Source organism: Podarcis bocagei (assembly GCF_964188305.1).
Source record: "Podarcis bocagei genome assembly, chromosome: 5".
Classification (NCBI taxonomy): Eukaryota; Metazoa; Chordata; class Lepidosauria; order Squamata; family Lacertidae; genus Podarcis; species Podarcis bocagei.
In genome coordinates, this window is record NC_138129.1 from 44,172,805 (window position 1) to 44,193,975 (window position 21,171).

At 44.2% G+C, this 21,171-nt stretch overlaps 1 protein-coding gene across 3 annotated transcripts in view; it reads left to right on the forward strand.

Moving 5' to 3' along the window:
- Window positions 1–21,171, forward strand: part of PIK3C2B (phosphatidylinositol-4-phosphate 3-kinase catalytic subunit type 2 beta) — a 90,275-nt gene that overhangs the window by 24,052 nt on the left and 45,052 nt on the right. For 2 of the 3 annotated variants that reach the window (XM_081193371.1, XM_081193370.1), the window contains exons 2-5: window positions 2,159–3,180; window positions 7,797–7,897; window positions 9,886–10,040; window positions 10,685–10,805. In XM_081193371.1, coding sequence (XP_081049497.1) covers window positions 2,257–3,180; window positions 7,797–7,897; window positions 9,886–10,040; window positions 10,685–10,805 — 1,301 coding nt within the window. In that variant the 5' untranslated portion in view covers window positions 2,159–2,256. Of the gene's footprint in view, window positions 1–2,158; window positions 3,181–5,439; window positions 5,566–7,796; window positions 7,898–9,885; window positions 10,041–10,684; window positions 10,806–21,171 lie in introns of those variants that run through there. The other variant, XM_081193372.1, reaches the window with a different exon arrangement.

Consider the following 21,171-nt stretch of genomic DNA (forward strand, 5'->3'; position numbering starts at 1 on the left):
AACTGTTGGGCAGGCCCCCTTTTATAGGAATGCAGAGCCTCTGCAGTGCTGCATGAACCTCCTGAGGCTGTTCTGCTCTTTGTGATCTTTTCCTGCACCCAAGACAGAGATTATTCTTCCTCTGAGCAGCCTTATGTGGCCTAGCCGGAGCAGATCTCAAGACCTCTACTTCAGGAAGTGGAATTCCAGGGTAGGTGATCAGCTGGCTGAGTGAGATCTGGCCGCCACTGAGAAATCTGTGGTCGCTGTGGTTTGCATGGTTTGGGGCTGGGGCCAATAAGACAAGTGGTGTGTTTATTTGGTTTTTCTCCTCTTCTTGCTACACTTGAGTCATGAGAGGAAGAGAATCAAAAGGACTATGTTGTGCATGTCCCAACAGCTCATTGTGTGATCTGCTCTTTTCAGGTAGCAGGCTGCTTTGACCTCTGATAAAGGTTATGTGTAGTCCAGTCACTTGCATATTTACTTAGAAGTAATTAAAATTGAGTTCAGTAGGGCTATGTGAAATAGATTGCCAAAAGAGGACAAAAGTGGACACGGATTTGAATGAAATTTGCCTAGGGTAATTTATTTGTATGGATAAAAATTCAGAAATAATTACTGTACTTTAAAATATCTTGCCATGGCGAGGAAGACTGTGACCAGGTGACCTCTGCATTTGTTCAGTCTCTGCTCTCTAGGTGCTAACTGTTGATGGATAATAGTCTTCTGCTATCACTTCTTTATCCTCCTTAAACCAGATTTGGATCTGTCTGAACTGTAGTGTCCTATGGGCTTTCACTGTCTGAGAACATCTTGCAACAGCTATGGCTAATTCAAGGAACAACAGCTTCAGTTATCCTATTTACTGGTGCACAATACTTCAACACTCAGCAGGGCAGCTTGGACTTGCTAGGCAGGTGAGACTAAGGTTCCCACTGAACTATGGAGGGAACCACATTGAGAAAGGGAAGGGGAGTTTCTAGGACAAGCCACACTCGCTATGCAGATGGCCCTTCAAGTGTAGGATGTCTTCAAATAGAGGACTGCCCTGTGTCCTCTGTGAGGTAGGACAAATGGCCTACCTCGCAGTAGGGTTTACTCTCAAGTAAGTATGTCTTTACTTACAGCATCCAAGCGTGTCAAGAATATAATAGAAAACGAATGGAGTGTAACAGCAGGCACACTGCATACTCAGGAATCCCTTTAAGATCCAAATACTGGAGTTTTAGCTGATTTAAGCCCTGCAGATGTGGCATGGCATGCATCTCCTTTGCCATCAAGCTCTCCCCTTTCCCATTCTTCTGTCAATCTTTAACTTCTTCTCTTGCCTCCAAACATCGCTGCATTGTTCAATTACGGAAGTGGCGCTATACTTTTTGCATAGTATCAGGCTCTAAATGAGTCACATCATCGGTAGAATATGGTCTAAAGAAAATGAGGGCGTTCTTGACAATATGAGGAAATTGACCAGAAGGCTTCTGGGCTTCCTTATCCTCGATAGAAAACAACTACAGTGGTACCTCGGGTTACATACGCTTCAGGTTACAGACTCCGCTAACCCAGAAATAGTGCTTCAGGTTAAGAACTTTGCTTCAGGATGAGAACAGAAATCGTGTTCCGGCGGTGCAGTAGCAGCGGGAGGCCCCATTAGCAAAAGTGGTACTTCAGGTTAAGAACAGTTTCAGGTTAAGTACGGACCTCCGGAATAAATTAAGTACTTAAACTGAGGTACCACTGTATCTTATTCTGGTCTCATCACTAATCCCACAGTTGGCTTCAAGAAAGTCATGTGAATGCCCTGAAGTAAATTTCAAGGTAAACTTCAGTCAGGGCTTTTTTTCAGCCGGAACTTTCTGGAACTCAGTTCCCGCACCTCTCAGGTGGGTGCCATTGTCATTATGAGAGAACAAGGGGGCATTCATGGTGAGTTCAGGCACCTATTTCTCTAGAAAATAGTTAATTTAGTTACTCTTGTTGAGTGCACCTCATATACTTTACATCAGAAACTGGCAGAAGACATGTCCTCCTGAGGGGCAGATAAGCACTAAGAGACCCAGCTTCACTTGAGGACTGCTGTCCTCCCAAAAGTGCATGTCAACCAAAACTCTCACTAAAGCTGATAATTGTTCATGAGAACTGGCCTGTTTACACTTCCTTTTGGTTTCTTCACTTGTAGGTGACTGGTGGCACAGCATGACTTTCTTCCTAAGCCCTGAACTGAGCACCCAATAGTCACTGGATTCAGTGGCTTCCCCCCTGCCCCCCTTACAAGAGATGTCTGGAACTAGAGGCAATGGAGAGCACTGGAAGTCTTTGGAGTCCGTGGGGATCAGCCACAAGGAGCTGGCTCTTGCGGAAGCCCTGCAGATGGAGTATGATGCTTTGTCCCGCCTGAGGCAGGATAAGGAGGAGAGCCAGGCGAAGCAGAATACTGACCAACCTCTCATTTCCTGGGATGATCCAATTCTGGATTACAACAAGCCTGCTGTAAGGAATGACTGCCACAATATCAAGGTCATGAGAGGCCTCTCTGGCTCAGACTCTACCCTGAACTACAATGCCCTCTCTGGCCAGGAGGTTTCGAGAGCTTTTGGGACCAACAACTCTACCTCATCCAGTCTGCTGCCTGAGCCAGAGAGCCAGCCTTGGTTGAAGGGACCTCTCTCCAGCGACTACTTGTACATCTTCGACAGCACGGGGGGTGACTTCCTCACTGACCCCCCCAATAGTACACCCCACCAGAACAGCAGTAGCGGCAGCTCCCCTAAGAAGCTTTCTCCTCCCCCGTTGCCCCCTCGCATTGCCATCTGGAATGCCTCTGAAGTGAACCAAGCTTCCTTGAAAGGCTCCCAACCCAATGATATCAACATGTTCTCCTCAACCCACGAGAGGGCTGATGGAAAATTGCTAGGCCGTAGAATCTCGGAAGAGGACCCGTACAGCACAGTAGACTACGATGGCATCAACGACGCCATCACCCGGCTCAACCTCAAGTCCACTTACGACACCGACCTTCTGAGGGATGCCCCGTGGAGCTGGAAGGAAGGCAGAAGCATTTTTGAGAAAGAAAGCAGTGGGAAGCCAGTTGCTCGCAGCAAGACTATGCCTCCTCAGGTACCTCCCAGGACCTACGTCTCCAGGTCTGGTGGACGGAAGAATTCTGGACCCAACAAGAACCGGAGGATATCAGCAGATCCGGTAAGGCCATTTTTATGTAAGTGGAATGATGTATGCCTAAGGAGCCTAAGTCCTTCTGCTGTGGTGTGGCAGAGGGATGCACAAAATGTTCACTGCCGTTGTTTTCAGATGCAGTGTATATCATTACAGGAGTCAAATTATTTGGTACCTTTCCTAGCATTCACCAAAACCAAACTCTTAGTCCTTAGTAGAAGTTTTTATTCCTCCAAAGATTATTTGTAGCTACATCTCAGAAAATGTGGCATCTCAATGGATATAACTGTTTTCTGTGCTAAGTTAAGCCATCAGAAAATGGTTAGGGAATGCCTGCCATAAGGCTACCTACTCTGCTTTCCCCTCTCCTTTTCCCCACACATATTATGATACAATTGTTGAAGGATATCGTGGAAGCTTTTGTACGTACAACTATAGTTGCAAAGGCCACCACCCAAGGATGTATATGTCCTTCAGTGTGGACATTTGGGTGGAGGTTCAACTGAAATGTTGTTTAAGCCCAACTAAGTACAACCAAGTGTTATAAAAGGAATCAAAAAGGGACAGAGACAAAGTTTGCATGTTTTGAGTGATGGTTTGTGAATCTATCCATGGTACAGTGAAAATTGGCTTTTGATTTCTAGGCATTTGAATTTGACAGCATTAGAAATGTATGGATCCTTATTAAAATATCACATGCAAGGGTCTTTAATATTGCTGTGGGATGCTTAAAATGTTTCTGTCCATCAATAGTAGCTCTTTTTGTGGGGGGCAAGGGGTTAATTCTTGCTCTGTGTGTGCTACGCTTCCGATTCTGATCGCCCCCGACTGCTTCCTTTTTAAAAGAGCAACAACCTCAAGCCCTCCCAAACATACTGAATAGATTTAACATAGTTTGGTTGCTTAGATTTCAAGTCCCTGTGCAGCTGTATCCTGTGTGGCTCATAGGTATGCAGTTTCACAGTAATTCAGTCCCACCGGTCCTCATGCTCCTGGTTCTCTACCCTTAGTATCCTCTTAACATATGGAAACAACAGATCACTTCTCCATTTCCCCAGTTTATGAAGACAGGACCTTGGAGGACAGCTATTGCTTCATCAGTGAGGCAGCTCAGACTGGGAGCTTACATAGGAGCTGGAGGCTCCACCCCTTCCTGGCTCTCTGCCAGGCCCCGATTCAAGCAGTTGCTTCTATATGCTTCTGAGTCTTTCTGAGTAGCTTTAAGTATAGCTAGTTGGACACTTCAGCAGCAGTTGGTACTGAAGATCCTGCTTTTCTAAGCCATTTCTTCTGTTTATAGGAAGTAGGGGTGCTCTGGGAGACAGAAGGAAACCTAGTCAGTTTGTGAGTTTTGTTTTTTCTCCATTTCTCATTTTTCCAATCTTAAGTTCAGTTTGCATTTTTTTAAGTCCTTGTGAAAAAATGCTGTTGTGTTAGTAGGCTCTTGACCTACCATGCAAACTTTTGCAAGCAATTTCCCCTAATATAATTCATTTTATACTATTTTAAGTAATATGTGTGCTTTTATGCATACACCCTCTAATATACACTGACTTTTCAGGATCCCTGGCAGCATGGAGGTCTGCTCCCCTTTCTCCTCCTCTAGGAAGACCATGGGGTGCACTCATCATCCAGTCCCACAACGTTGGGTCTCTTCTCTGTGGGGGACCCACTCTCCGTTTGTCCATTTTACACGAAAAAGCTGAACTGAAAGGCAAAGCTCTTGTGGAAGTGGACAGAAACAGCTGCCTAGGATGCCTCTGGAATAACAGATTCTGAACTTGTTTCCTGTTCCTCATCCTGACTTAAATGTCACCATGGGAATTCATTGTCCCACTTGTATGTTGCCTCTACTGAAGCTTGCTGGCACACATCAGCTGCCTTGAAAGGGTTGTCTACATCTGTTGTGCTATTTATATGATCCACAGCAGTCAAAGGGAAAGGCAGCGTCCAGTAAAAACTTTTTCCAAAAGACGTGAGTCCATCCTGGCTGTTAGAGCTCCTGTTTCCCAGAAGCTACAGCTTCTTAAATGTCACATGGTCCTCAGGCCAATTGTTTCCTGTTAGTAAACAAGGATTGGATGGAGTATTTGCATCTTCACTTACCTTCCCAATCCTTTTTTTTAAGGATCCTAAGAAGAATTGCATAGCAATAATTTTATAGAAGAAATCCTTTGCTGTAAAAGATTCTTGGAAACAGGGGATATCCATGGGGATATCCTTTCCTCGCTGCTTCTGGGATTGTGAATGGGTCTAAGGCGTATTTTTAGACATAAGAGTAGATGACAAATACCTCTGGCATCTGAAGGATATAAATACAAGCAAGCTCTCCACCGTCACTAAACTTCATGGGACCAACTCTCCCCGTACGCTCAGTGAAAAATGTTGTCAGAAGCTGCTGGCAGAGGTTATGTAAGTCGTTCTCTGCTTTTGCTGTGCAAGAAACTAATTATAAAGGAGCATTAAAATTGTCTTTAGTGTCTGTTGTGTTCTGTCCTTTTCTCTCTCTTTCCCCCCCTCTCTCCCCGTTCCTCTAACTATTTGGTGGGTTAATTGCTCTGACAGTGGGAGCTTTGTTTGCTTTGAAGGAGTGAATTGAGGCTCTGAGACCATGCGTGCACTCTGGCCTGGCATTCAGAGTGTTTCTGTCCTTGCTCCTTATCCTACTGTAACATTTGGGAAGGAGGCACTGGAAACAAAAAGAAATGTTTTTGAGAATTCTCCCTCTTCTGAAAATAAAAACTTAACAACAGCTATCTCGCCTGTGTGATGACAATGATGATTTTTTTTTTTAAATTTTAAATTTTAAATGGCACCTGCTTCTGCCATGGCTGGTGCATAATAATATCAGCACCATCCCAGCAGAGCTACAGATCTTTGAGAGAGATTGCATAAGAAATAACCCAAATGCATATGCAGGGGGTATGAATCTATGTGCATGCAGTCTTCCACTAGTTTCTTTCCAGAGCAGAAACTTTAGCAAAGTTCAGTTTGGGAGGAGGATCCTTGGTATAAAAACTGAGTCTTTACAAACAAATACATTCCTATTTTTCTTGGAAAAACCACTGATGAATGCATTGTTCTACAAAGACTTTCCTTTCTATGGGGTCATTGATTAAATTCTGGCCAGTTTTCTTTTAGGCTGTGGAATGCTATTTAGTTCCTTTTTGCCATATGATAACTGTTTAACGTTTACGTTGTGTTTGTACATCTCTCTCGATTTTTTTTTTAAGAAAAGTGATTTAGAAATATTTGAAATAAATCATATAACTATAAATATGGTTCAGATCAGGCTGTGGACCAGTGTAGGCTGCTGGATGTGTACCTACAGCTATCCTCAGAACTGCTAGGTTACAAATCTGCTTTATGGTATGTTCAAGCACTGAACTTAGATCATATCAGTTCATCCGGCATTCAAGATATGTTCTGCTTTCTTTTTCTTCATTTCTTTTTTTTTTAAGGCAGGCAATAAATCCAAAGCTATTTGCAGCAGTTATGAGTTCTGCATTGGCTCAAAGGAGTGCAGCTGTTGTCCTCATATCAATAACTGATATCAATCATTGAATTAATAGCTGTAAGCCAAAGCAAGAACCTCCTCAATACAGTGAGCTGGATAGATCTGCAGCATAAGCTCAATGCACAACTTAACCCACATTTATCAGAGCACTACAAAGCTGCCAAGACTCTTAGGGTTAAGGTGGGTTGAATTGAAAGGAAGTTATGTGGAGAAGAAACACTCTCTCACGCTTCTTCATGTGCAAACATCTGTCTTTTCTACTCAACCATTTTTTTGGTATCCTAATTTTGTGGGTAGAGAAGATGAGAAAGAAATTTGATTCAGTTCACATTTAAAGGCAGACTTAAAAAATTCACACTTTTCAAAACAATATGCAAACTGAAACACAGCCATCCTTCAAAACTCAGTTTTCAGAATTTTGCAGTGCTGCTCTATAGCAAAGCAATGCATACAAAAATACATAATATTAGGCCAAAATATGCATATAAATGCATATATTCATGAAAGTTACATGTGTGTTGGGAAAATTGTTTACAAAAAATGTATTTGTCAGAATAGTGTACAAAAATGTGTTGGTTGGAAGAAATTTGTATTAAAATGCTGATGAATTTTCAGGTTATGTTTTGTTTTTGCAAAAAATTGCAAAGTGCTGCATAAATGTGGAGAACTGAATTTAAGATTGGAAAAAATGAGAAACAGAGAATCAAAAACTGACAGATTTGCCCAGTTGACAGTGTAGATTGGTGTACCTTCTCCATGAATTGATCCTAAGCACAGATTATATGAACCAACAGCACTTCCTCTTCCACAAGATGAGCAGAGACTTTTCTCCAGCTGTAGCCCCCCACCCACCCCCAGGCGACATCCCTCATCATTCCTGAGGGTCGCTGACCCATCAGTCAGGAGTGGCTTGGTGAGATGAGGAATAAAGTCTGCAGCATGGAGGAAGAATGAAGACCCTGTTCGAAGAGGAAACTTCACTTGTGCTAATTAGGATATAATCCTGTATACTGAGTAATGGAAATAAAAGAAATCTGAGATTGGCCAGTGTACAAGTTGGGGGTGGATAGTAGAAACTATCTTTCACTGAGTATTGTCTCTATTTCCATTTCTTGTTTGGTATTAGACCACTTCTCAACATTATCCTGTGGCCAATGGCTATGAGCTGTTTGAGGTTTCTGAGGAGAAGGATGAAGAGGTTGCTGCTTTCTGCCATATGCTGGATGTGTAAGTACAGGCAACTCCCCCTTTGTGTGGGGGTTGCTTTGTGGGTCTTTGTGTGCATTGGCATAATCCCACCCCGCTCCATTCTGCCCTCTTACATGGCGCATGTGTATTGAATGGGCACAAAATGGTCACCACCTGTACCAGTCTAGGACTCATCAAAGCACCCTACTAGGGGGATCCTTTGGCTGCAGTCCTCCTTGGAACCTAAGTATCTACAAGGGAGCCCTGCATCAAAATAGCAGAGTGCTGCTATTCAGAATTCCACCCGGTCCATTCTAGCACTGCCCCACAGTTGGTCAACGTTCTGTGCCCACTGAGCATGCTCAGTTTTCATTGGGTTGCCTTTGCTTCCCATCCCCTCCAAGGGGGCTCCATAAGGACCAAAACTTACAGAACTGTGGTTGTGGTCAGTATCTGTAAGTGGGACCTATGATAAAATGTTCCGTTGTCGAGTGCTTCTGTTATAGCTGGCCAGCCATACTCTACTGCATTCCATTCCCTCTTCCACCTAGTTTTCCATTATCCCCACCAAATAGTCAGCATTCCTTGGCCACTGAAAATACTCTGAACTTATTGGGTTGTTTTTTGAGGATCTTCCCCTGTGGGGCTCCCCTACCCCCAATTTCCCAAACCTTGACATTTCTCTTGGAGCCTGCCAGTACCTCCCTCTTTTGCATGGATAGCATCTCCTTGGCTACCTCACCTCTGAACATTGGAAATAGAAGGAATTAAGATAAGCAATGGCCTAACTGCCTCAAGCAATTAATTACTGCTGTTGATTAATCCTCAGCGACTGGGGAAAAAATCCTCTTTGTCCCTAGAGTTTTTGTTGCACTTTGTTTAAGCAATGGCTCCAGTGGAAAGAGTCTAAGCCTGCAGTTGATTGGATGAGGACGAACCTATTTGGGATTATAATTCCTGGCATGGCTTGCGATAATGCAGCAGCAACAGAAGGCAGAGGAGGCATTCCTCCCATGCTTTGGAAGTAAAGTTAGTGGGGAATGTCACAAGGCCAACAACATGGATTGCACACATAGCTCAAACCAGCACAGAGTTTCAGTCTGTTGGTCTGGCTAAGAGTTACCCTGTTATTAAAGAAAAGAGAAGTCAATTTTTTTGACATTTGGCCAGCGTGATCCTTTCTCTCTCTCCATTTTCTTTCTCCAAGTAGCAGATCTCAAAAAGATTCCGTGTTCTTCAGATGTACATACATGATATTTTTCTTTCCCATTCATCCTTTTGCAGTCTACTTCAGCATGTCTAGAGTTAGATGAAGTCTAGGTTAGTGACAATCAACACATCAACTATCTGGGCTTCTGCACTACTTGAGATCATTAGCGGTCAGTGTGGTGGGGCAGCACTGGGAAGCTGCCCTTCCAACATGGGCATTGCTACAACTTACCTGGATGGGGCAGGGTGGCAGATAGGTAAGGGCTGTGTGCGTGCCCCTGCCAGTACATCTGTGCAGCACCAACCTCACTACCACCCTGCCCATCCAGGGCACAGGTGTAGCAATGCCAGTGTCAGGGAGGCAGCTTCCTAGTTAAGCCCTATACAGCTACTGCTTGGGATATGTTATCATGCTGGAGGGCAAACAAACCTGAGTTTCATTCATTGTTGAAGCACAAATTAATCTCTACTCCATATGCTCTTTCATACTCACTCCATTTGATTGACCCCACAAGGTAGTTATGAAATTCAAGATCCTTTAAGGCAGGAATCTTAGATTTGGTGTTAGCTTAGCCAAATATTTCAGAAGATCAAATCAGTTATCTGAGTAAATGGTAAATTGAGAATCTCAGTAGCATAATACATTGGTATAAATTTTAACAGGGGTCAAAGGTGAGGAGATCAAGTGCAAAGACCTTTGACAGCATCCCCTTATTTAAAAAAGAATAAGGGAAAAGATGAGATCTTATCAGATGCCACAAGGAATGGGCATTTGGTGGTAATGGAAACTAATTGTACCCATCTCCTTTTGCCCACAGACTTAGATCTGGCTACAGCACCAAGGACTATTCCCTTACTGGTTTTGTCTGGAGTGCTGTCAACCTCAGTCGTGAACACCTTGGCCATGGAGTCAGCTTGAAAGTGACTGTGGTTTATGACAGCCTGCAGGAGCCTCTCACTTTTACTTGTGACTGTAAGTTTTGCTGGTTTGAACTGGGGTGCACTTTCCGCTTGTATCAACAGAGCAAATGTTCCCAAACTGTGGTCTGTAGATCACTGGTGGCCCATAAGCTCCATTCATATAGTCCACGGAAAGATGCTGGAACAGGCCAGAATATATGTATTTGGTCTTACTCTTGATTTATTTATTTTTGGATGACAGAGACGGGGGCCAAATAGACCAGGGATATATTATCAAAGAGGCTAACAAGGGCTTGTCATCTTTTATTTTTAAGTAATCCAAGGAGAACCCCAGCAATTTTCAAGTGGTTACTGGGGGCAGGAATTTTTGAGAACTGTTTCAGTATTAGGTATATTATATGCTCCTTTTCACGGCTATGTAATGAGCTGCGCTAGAAGTTAATACTACAGAAGTCTCTTCTAGACCTAGGTTGGGAGGGTCTGGATGGTTTTCTGGTGACATTTTGTATTGCTGTGAAGGGAACAGAACTATAATCAGGTTCTGGGAGAATTGTGGAATCTGTGATGCCAGAGGGAGTCTACTGGACTTGGGAGGGAAAGGCCCAGGATGGCAAATTCCAGGGAATGTTGTCTTGAGACTCATCATGCTGTGATTGTTCTCTCTCTCTCCCCCCCCCCCCGCCCCCATCCTGGCAGGCTCCTCCACCGTGGACTTGCTCATCTATCAGACTTTATGCTACACTCATGATGACTTGTGTGATATCGATGTGGATGACTTCGTTCTCAAACTGTGTGGCCTTGAGGAATTCCTGCAAAAGTGAGTCAATGGGCAATGCTTGTCCAAAAAAGTTTAGGCTGACATCCTATGCTCACTTACTTTGTAGTAAGCCCCATTAAACTCAATTAACATCCGAGTAGACACATAGAGGCTTGTGCTGTTAAAGACTTCCTGCCTTGTTTTTCCTTTTTCTTTGCCTCCGTTGGTGCATTCTAAATCTTGTGCTCTCATGGTGTGCTGCAGAAATAGTTTAGAGACCCTGGTGTCTTGTGGGGTGTGGGATGCTACCTATGGAATGCTGCCCTAACAGTCACAATTCTTTACCTTTCGGGACCACACCGGTTTGCAAGCTTTGCACATATCTTGAATGGTAGTGGTTGCTAGTGCTGTGTGGCAGTGCTTACCTGACTCCATCACTGGTGTCACTGCCAGATACCAGGTGGAGGAGGGATGAGGTGGCAGTGAGGTCAGCCTGGTGCAAATGTACTGGCTGAGCCAATCCAGTGCTACTGCTGGTGCATTTGCACCTCACAAACCTCATCCCTCTTCCTTCTGGTAAGCTGCAACACAGTCAATGAGGTATTGCTAAACCTCATTGACTGCGTTGAAAATTGAGAGCCAGTGTTGTGTAGTGGTTAAGAGCAGTAGTCTCGTAATCTGGTGGACCGGGTTCGCTTCCCCGCTCCTCCACATGTAGCTGCTGGGTGACCTTGGGTTAGTCACAGAGTGTTTGTTGTGGGGGAGAAAGGGAATGTTAGCCGCTTTGAGACTCCTTAAAGGGAGTGAAAGGCGGGATATCAAATCCAAACTCTTCAACAATGCTAGTGATGGGAGATCAGGTAAGTGCTGCTGCCCCGTTGACCACTATTGTTCTTTAACCCTCTTACAACGTGTGTTTTATAGATCCTCCCTCTGATCATCAAAGATTCCCCCACCCCATCTCACAGAATGTTGTGTTAGGCCGTTCCATAGACTTTTTCACCACTGAAGACTGAAGGACCAGTTTAGAATAGAAATCTCTTTAAATAAATAAGCAGAGAAATAGAAATCTGGGTTAGTCACTGCCATGTTTGTCAGGATGGCATCAGTCACAATTTCACAGCCTCCATTTGGGATACTTCTGTGACTTCACCCATTTGCTGTGTACACAGTTTCCACTAGTTTAATCATCGCTTGGCATATAACATCCGCTTCTCCCCAAAGCAGGGTGATGTGAAGCCTGGATTATTTTAGCACCTGTTAGGAACATAGTTAGGGCTGTGTGATGTATTTCACTTCCTTATTTTTTTTAATCATTGAGCGATTTCTGCCAAGACACCCCAGTGGAAGCCTTGGGCTGTGGAAAGATATTGCTAAACCTCATTGACTGTGTTGAAATTCATGTTCCATGGAAGAGTCACTTCATGAATTAGGACGGTGCCAAGTATCCCTCTTTAGATGACTGTCATGCTTAGTAAGTTGATAGATGAGTCAAATAAGTTGCATTTCTTTAAGGTATTTGTCTTCAGCTTGTGCTATGAAGCTGTGTATGGTGATGGGCTGACAGTGCTTTTTAGACTGATTGGGCTCCTGTAGTTCTCTTACAGTTCTAGCTGCCAAATGGAGGATGTGCATTACTTTCTCCCTGAACCCCAGCACAACAGAAATCTTATGGAATGGTCATAAATGAAGCAGACTCACAGATAGAAGGTGCTGGAGACTGATGCATTCCTTGATGTCATCATCAAGCAGACATAGCTGGAAATTGGGCATTTAAAAGGCAAAGATGGTTTACTGCTATATTTCTGTCTCCAACTGCTTCCGCAAGACGGTAGACAATTGGTGCACTTTGTGATGCGGAACTGTAGACTGAGAGCTGTTGTATCCCTTCCATACGTGGTTCTGCTTTGAGCAAGCTGGACAGTGGGGCACATATCTCCTTCCCACATTTGCTGCCTTTGAAAAGCAGTTCCATCTTTGGGGCTCTTTTTTGCTTCTCTTTGGTACTGAGCGGTGTGGTTAGATGAAATCTCCTCTGGGGGAATAATGAAGATACCATCTGCTTTCAGCAGAAAAATCAATAAACTTTGCCTATGGGTTGGCTGTCCTCCACCCGGGAGCTAGCACTCCAAGCTCTGGGCAGACGGTTTAGACCACCCGACCTGCCCTCCTTGACCATGGTGTGCTGCACTTCCACCAAACAAATTACTCATTTATGTACGGAGGCATTGAGAGTGGTTTTGTCGTTTGATCTTAAGAGCTTGTGGTCCAGTTACAGCGACTGGGAATGCAAGTTGGCAAGTGCAAACTGATTATTACTGGGACTAGCTTGTTAGTGAACAGACTTAAAAACCACAGAGCCCTCTGCGGACAACCATTCTCTCTCTCTCTCTTTGTGTGTGTGTGTGTGTGTGTGTGTGTGTGTGTGTGTGTGTGTGTGCAAGAGAGAGAGAGGGGGGGGTGAGCAAGGGAGAACTCAAGCACTGAAAGCCCGATCAAGGGAACAAATATCCCAGATTTCATTATTTATATATGGAACACTATGAAAGTTTTTGTAAGTCTTGAGGCTATTTCGTACTCTTGTGGAGCCCTGGCAGTGAGCAAAGTGACCTAATCCATGGTTTAACTTTCTCTGCATTGATGAATGACAGTGAGAGAGAGTGAGTGTGTCTAAACGGCTCAGAGATCTAACTATATCACTTTTGGCACCACAAGATCTCTTAGCACTTTTGAGCATGCACTGTCTGCGTAGCAAATCTCTTGTGGCTGCAATGGAGTCCAGGGATGGCTGCCTGTCGGAAGAACTCAGCCAACCACTGCAGGGGGGAGTTGGGAAACAATGTCCCAGGCAGAAGCCCATAGAACCAGTAGGAGCTATTGAAACATTTCTTATTAGTCCTTGCAGTGCTTTCTTATTTTTAAACGGCCACGTTGCCACCAGCAGAGAAATCTCTTTTCTTTTTATGTAACATGCCTTAACTAAAAGCAGAAACAAGAAATTTATATCAGATGAGTAGAAACTACACTGCCAACCTAGAACCCACAGGCGCCGTGAGTTTTTTCCCCTTTTAAGTTTCTTTCTTTTTTTCCTTGCAGAGGCATCTGGCACCGTATTTAAGGAAAGCAAAAGGCCTGTTCATGAATTACAGTCTATATCATAAGTGCAAGCTAGCAAGGCATCTGGTGGCTGCAGAGGGGTGGCCATCTCCTTGCTGTTCAAATAATGGTTTGGTGATTAATGAGCTGGACTGGGATTGTAGACAACTCTGTTTGAATCCAGCCACTAATTAAAATGGCTATTGGGTCCTGCACATAATGCTTCCTGGCCACCCCTCCCTCCCATAGTGACCTTACTCATATTTGTGTACTCTCCTGCACATCTGGGTCCCTGATTTGTTCTCATGGGTTTCAGCCTGCCTGGAGGCTGTTTTCTTAGTCCCAGGTGGCTGTAGCTTCCCAGCTTGTAAACAAGTGCAGTGGTACCTTGGGTTAAGAACTTAATTTGTTCTGGAGGTCTGTTCTTAACCTGAAACTGTTCTTAACCTGAAGCACCACTTTAGCTAATGGGACCTTCTGCTGCCACTGCGCCGCCGCTGCACGATTTCTGTTCTCATCCTGAAGCAAAGTTCTTAACCCGAGGTAATATTTCTGGGTTAGTGGAGTCTATAACCTGAAACATATGTAACCTGAAGTGTCTGTAACCCGAGGTACCACTGTAATAGTGAGATGTAGCCACGGTGGTAGAAGCAACGAATTCTGGCTCCCGATCCCTGTGGAGAACCCTCCTGTTAGGGTTCAAAGACCATGTGCAGGAGGCAAACAAACTCTCCTAAGGTCCTTAAGACAGCTTTCTTCAACATGTGGGAGTTCAGGCTGCTTTTAAGACCTGGAGGGCTGAAATTCCCCTCAGGGCCGTGGTGCAAGGGCCATGCTGCCTGTAGCGCCTGAGTACAGGGCGAGTTTTGTTGGTGTGTAGTAGGCCCTGTTCAGTCCCCTTTCTCTCCTAGAAAGACAGCCTTGTAGAACTATATTCCATGTGCGCTGCCTCATGGCTCCTGTCAACGAAGAAGAAATGCCGCGCCCTCTGGCTTTTAAAACTTACGCTTCGCAACATAGGGGCACAATTTTATTTTATCTGTTTGGGAAGCTTTGCACAATAATCTTGACATGAATAAAACTGGTGGTTTTTACGGGCCTACAAAATCTCTGCCCGAGCTCAAAAATGCAGGCATTCCCTGTGCAAATTGGCACGCAGGCTATGCCCCCCCTTTTCCGCACGTAGATTGAAATGAAATGAGCTGACCCTTCTCTCCGCCTGCGTTGTACGCCTGCCTTCTTGGCAGGACACAAAGTGCCGGATGCAGACAGCAGAAATGCTCCTTGCTTGACCTTCCATCCGGATGGAAATCTCTCTAATGAGCTAGTGTGCAAATGCCCTGCTCTGTTGCAGCAGCGCCTTCAAAAGAACTTTGGAAACCTCCTCTTTTTTGCAGTTGAGCTTCCCATCTTCCCCAAACAAGCCTCCCCAAACCCCTTCATTGTTTGCACAGCAGGATTCTTCACTTCTTGAAGACAGAGAGGTTGTTGTTTTTTTTGACAGGCCTACCTTCAGTTCTTTTCACGCCACCAGATAGAAACTGGAGGAGGATGAAGTAAGGCTGTCATCTTTGGACAGCTGCCCTGCACCCCCTTTCCCAGCCCTCGTCTAGTGAGGGACACTGGTTGGCCACCAGTGAAATTGTCCAGAAAAGCCCTGCAGCAACACTACATCACAACAGTGCTATTTGAGCAATTAAAAATGGTAGCCATTTGGTGCTTTCTGGAAGAGTGCAGCTACCGTCCTCCTCTAGCAATGGTGAGCCTGGCTTTCTTCCACTGTGTTGGAGCCAAAATAAATAGCAAGGGAAGGAAAAGCTCCTGCTATGTGGTGGTTGGGGACTCACACCAGCATGGAGGGACACCAGGGGGTCACAGGCAAAGTTCCTTCACACCTGGAGTTCATTTATTTAATTTATTTCATCAAATTTACCATATGTACTGCTTGATTTTAAAACAAAAATCTCAACAACATTCCTCTTCAACCAGGCCTTTGGCTGATTAATATTCTACAGCCTTTTAAATGTGTTTGGGAGGAGGGTATTTTTTTGGGTTTTAACTGTTTTATGCTTCTATCCTGCATTTTTATCTTGCAAGCTGCCTGAAGATCTTCAGATGAAGGGTGGTATAGACAAAACAAAATTAAAAATATATAAAGCAATGAAATCAAGAACAATTGATAACTGTACTTTGAAACATGCAAAAGCTGGTTGTGAGATCCTGTTTGACAGTGCTAGGCAAGCTGTTAGCAACTAAAAGGCAAGCTATAAAGCAGAAAGGGACATAGCACAGGCTTTCCACATTCTGTCCATGTTGGTGCAAATGGCCAAATTATTTTATTCTTGCGTGTGACAGTCTCTGAAATAGACAAAGTGCTGTTACCAGTGTACAGTTGAAATGGTTTTAGTAACTAGTCCAGTTGTTACATTGGGAATATATGGCAAAAAGAGCAAGGCTTTGTTTCCTGCAGTAATGTTGTAAACCGGCGGCCCCTCCTTCCAGGCAGCTTCCCCCTAGGACAACTTTGCTTCAGTTTCAGCTTGATGCACTGCAACAATTTTGTAGCTTCTTTTGCTGACTTGGCAGTTAGCTAGCAAATTGCTTTTATTCTCAAACCACATGCGCTTGGGGCAAGTACCATGTTTTTGGATTTGCTGAAAGCAGTCTAAGAAATAAAAGCGAAAGAGCTCTGGTTATCTTTTGTATTTTTAAATGTGCTTATTTGGAATTCCATAATGATTTTATGAAGTTCAGAAAAATAGTATAGCACTAGAATGGGGGGAATTTGTTTGGTTTTCGTCCAGGCCACATCATATGAACAAATCCCAGTCTCTGTAATAATAATTTTCCCGTGAACGTTTTAATTTGTTTGAGCGATAAAACCTTTTGAGCACTGCATTTCAATTCCAGTTCTAAAGGAGAGATTTTGAAGCATTGGATAGCATGTTAGAAAACTAGTGACAGCTTTTATTTAAACATTTTGTACATGTCAGCTAAAAGGCAGGACAGATGTGGAAATGGAGGACGTGTCTGCTCCCACAAATTGATTTAACAGTCATTTAAATCCTAGAATGCTGTCCAAATCCTATAGACATCAATGGGATTTGGGGTTGAGATACACGTGTCTCCTTCAAGAAGAGACTGTTGATTTCTCTTTGTTGTGAGGATGAGCTCTTAGGCTGTGTGTTGAGTTTGTTTGTTTACCCCTTTTTCTAAAAAAAATCCTGGTATGTTTATCCGTTTAAATATATATTAATCCCCTCCCTGTCCCCGCATAGAAGGCAATATTAAAAATAAAGGAACTAAAAGCATGGATCAGGGTGAGTGGGAAGAGTAGCTGTGGCTTGTGAATCAGCACTCAGCACAGTCTGGCAAGGAGACAGGAAGGTGCCTAAATCTCACATAGACTAGCGAGGGGACTTCCGGGTTGGCGCGATCTGGAAATGGCGGATTCCCTCCGAGCTGCGGAGGGAATCTGCTCAGCTGAGGACGGGTCTTGCCGCGCCGGCGACGCGGGGACCCTTAAAAACCGCAGGCGCTGAAGCCTGCGGACTGAAGACTCGGTGGGCGCCTTAAGCGCCCCCCGACTCACGAAGAGCCTTTTTAAAGGCTGCGGAGAGGGTACGGAGGGTGGCGTGGCGCTGAGAGTCGATCGCTACCTCGGTTGAGCGAAGCCGCGAGCCATGACTGGAGAGCGCTGACTTTCTTCCTTGAAATTCGGACTGAAAAGAATAACCCGTGAGTAAGACGGAATTGGATTTTAAGAATTTTATCCCGTGAATTTGAGACGACCGGGGGGTGTGCTAAAAGGAAGTCCGCACCCCCCCTTTTGCAGACGATCTAAAGCAACGATTTAAGAACTAAGCTGGAGAGCCTACCCTTTGTGGGGTGAGTTAAAAAAAGATCTTAACTTCCAAGATTTGGCAAAAAGAAATTTTGAGCTGGAGAGTGGAGTTTTGGAAGCTTTCTTTCTGTTGTAAACAACCCCCCCTCCCGGGCCCGGGAGCGTCCTGTTTTTGAGCTTGTGGAAGAGGTGCGGACTTTGACAGCTGTCAAAGCTGTCAAACGGACAGTTTAGAGTGGAAAAATTTGTTATTTAAGATCCCTCTGGACTAAAATGAGTTACAACTGATCTAAAATTGTTGGAAACAAAGTAATAACAATAAGTAAGAGGATTGTTGGAGAAAGATTACCAAGTAACCAGATTCCCTCTAGGGGGAACTCTGTGAAACTACAATGGCTGTGGATGGAAAGTTACTAGTGGAAATCGAAAGAATGTTTCATTTTGTGGGAATCTTACAAGAGCAGAGTCTAGCTATGAATAAACAACTTATGGCCTTGACTTCTGGAACAAGCAGCTCTGCTGAATGTATTGAGGACCTGAATGAGAAAGAATCCACAGCTGAATTGGAAATGATATCAAAAGAAGTGGAAGAGACTAAACAAGAAAAAGAGGAAACAAAGTTGGAAAGCACCAACCAGAAGCTGACATCTGTGGAATATAAGCAAGGAGACTTTTGGATCATATCTACCACAAATCTGCGAAAGATGCAAAAGAAGAAGGAGGAGGCCCCGGGAGTTTATGGAATACAGGAACTTAAAATAAAGAAATATGATTGGGGCCTCCACTTTGACTCTGACTCTGAAGATGCAGGCCTTGTGGAAATTTTCCAGCAGCTGTTTTTAAATGCCCTTGTGGGAAGAGAATATGGTTGGATGGTGATAGAACTCTTTCGAGATCCGACGACCGACATAAAGGACTACCAACAAGACCGGCGGAGAGGGACTGAAAGAGACTTGAAAGCCTCGGACGTGAGGAACCCAGGCTAAGAATTGTTATTTTGGACATGTATTGGGGAAGGGACGAAAACCGGGGATGGGAGGGAGGGAAGAATAGAATTTTAAAAAACACTCAAGATCTTTGGGTTTAGTTAATATGACTTTTATTTAAGACAAAATGGGAAATCGATGGAAGGGAATTTTAGTCCAACTTAGGAAAATTTATTTTTCTTTATGAAAGAGGTAATATTAAGATGGTTAAGAGGAGAAATACCAATTTGCTGACATAATTCTGGGAATTCGGATGCATGAAGGGGGGTGGGGGGAAGTCAGGGAACAAGGTTAGGAAAGTAGGATTTTCTGAAATTATACATGTTTTTGTCTTTTGTCTTTTTTGTGTGTAATTTGTCTTTATAAAAGGTGAAAAACCAATAAAAATTTGTTTAAATCTCACATAGACTAGCAGGCAGCATTCTGCATAGCTGACGCCTCCTGGAAACAAACAAACAAACAAAAAGTTGCTTCTGTTCAAGATTCTGTGCAGTAGTTTGTACATCTATCTCAGAATGTCTGTATGCGCCTCTGCCTTTAACTAAGCTCTGATCTGCACAATTGAAGGTGAGGGGTTTTCACAAACTCCAGTCTCCTGCGCCGTTGGTTTCCCTCAGCTTTTGACACAAGTGCCCTTCTGTAGACAAAAGCTAACATTTTATTTTTTTTACATCTCACTGTATGCATTTGATACTGGCTCTCAGATATATAAAACAACCATTCCTGGTGCATGCCAAATACTTAAAGAAGTTCTGGAACTTCATGTAGCTCAGACTCGAGAGGTCAGGCAAACTTACCTGTGGTTACTCCTTGCCTGACATGCCCAGACTTGAGCCCAGATACCAGGCAGGGACGTTGAATGGGGTGGGTGGGGGGAGTCCACCTACAGGAGACACACGGAAATAAATCTTCATAAAATATACAGATCCTTCTTTTCATAGGTTTCAAAGTGCCCACACCCATTCAGGTTGCAGCCTTGAGAATAGAAACAGTGGGAATTTTATCTGCCAGCCAGGCAGGGAGGCTTCTTCTGTGGGACAAACACTTTAAATTGCACAAGCACCAACAGTGATAGATGCTCCTTTTCATTGAACACACATACATATTTGCAAGCGCGTAGGAACATAGGCAGACCATTGGTCCGCCTAGCTCTAGATCTTTTACACTGACCACCAGCAGCTCTCCAGCATTTTGGACAAGGACCATTCCCAGCCCTACCTGGAATTGAACATGGGAGCTTCTGCACGCAAGGCAGATGCTCTACCACTGAGCTGTGGCCCTTTTCCCAGAGTCTGAAGCAGGCCAGGCAGTCTATCTAGCCCAGTATTGTTTATTCTTACTGGCAGCAGCTCTTCAGGGGTCTTGCCCCATCACCTGCTACCTGATTCTTTTCTAACTGCAGATGCCAGGGACTGGACTTGGGACCATCTGCAGGCAAATCCTGTGATGTAACACCAAGCTGTGGCCCCTCCTAAGGCCCCTTGCCTTTCTGTTAGCTCTTGTCACCTCCTTCTCACTCCCTGAGTTGATCAGGGAATATATGAGAAGCACACCCCACATTTGCCCACTAACTGCAATTACACTTTCTTTCCCCTTTTGCTAAAATGATAGAATAGCTGGGAGTGGGGATGTGTGGCAGGACAGGAGGGGCAGCAGAGCAAGCCACGGAGAGCAGCTCCAGGCCCGGTCCAAATTAAATGTTTTCAGGAATTCCCTATCTGCTTAGGGGCAGGTGTTACAAGCCAACCTGAATAAGAATGCCTTGCGGCACTTCCTGAAAATGAATGCGAAATCTTCCTTTTGTGACTGTACTGTGGGCGCTCCTGACTCTTTTTTTGGGGCTATCTCTTTTTTTCCAGCTGTTGAGGTCTGAGCTGCTTCATTATTATTACTCTACTTTTCTTTCTTCCCTTTAAAAACACAGCACTCCCCCCTTCCCTCTCTCCTGCCTCTGCAAACTGGCTTTCTTGTGTGATGGCAGCTGTGCCTAGTCTAGGCCAGGATGCAGGCTTGACATAGATAAGAATTGACCCTTTCCTCTGGCAGGTGAAAAGACCAGACTTCCTTTCTGTCACTGCCCTTCCAGCATGGCTTTGCTGCTTCTGTGGGCATGTTTCATTAGAATTGCAGGCAATGGCTCAGAGGTTGGCTCCAGGGCTTTATGTTACGGATTTAGGTTTGCAAAGATGCATGTGGGTCTTAAGTAGACCGTGCTGAGAGGTCATGAGTTACAAGGAGGTTGCAAGGCAGTTAGAAATAGCCAGGTGTTCAAGTTGTGATTTGGCTAATCTGCCTCCCGAAGATTCTCCGCTTCAATACATTTTTATCATTGTTGCAGTTCAGGCTTAAACATTTTTTAGAATTCACCTGATGTACATATTATATTTAATCTTTCATTCTTTGTCATTCCTGAAGCTTTTGAGTTTTCTTTTGGACATTCTTGAGTGTTGCAATTTTTTACACTGGGTGGGGGAAAGTATATACATTTAATTAAGCCTAG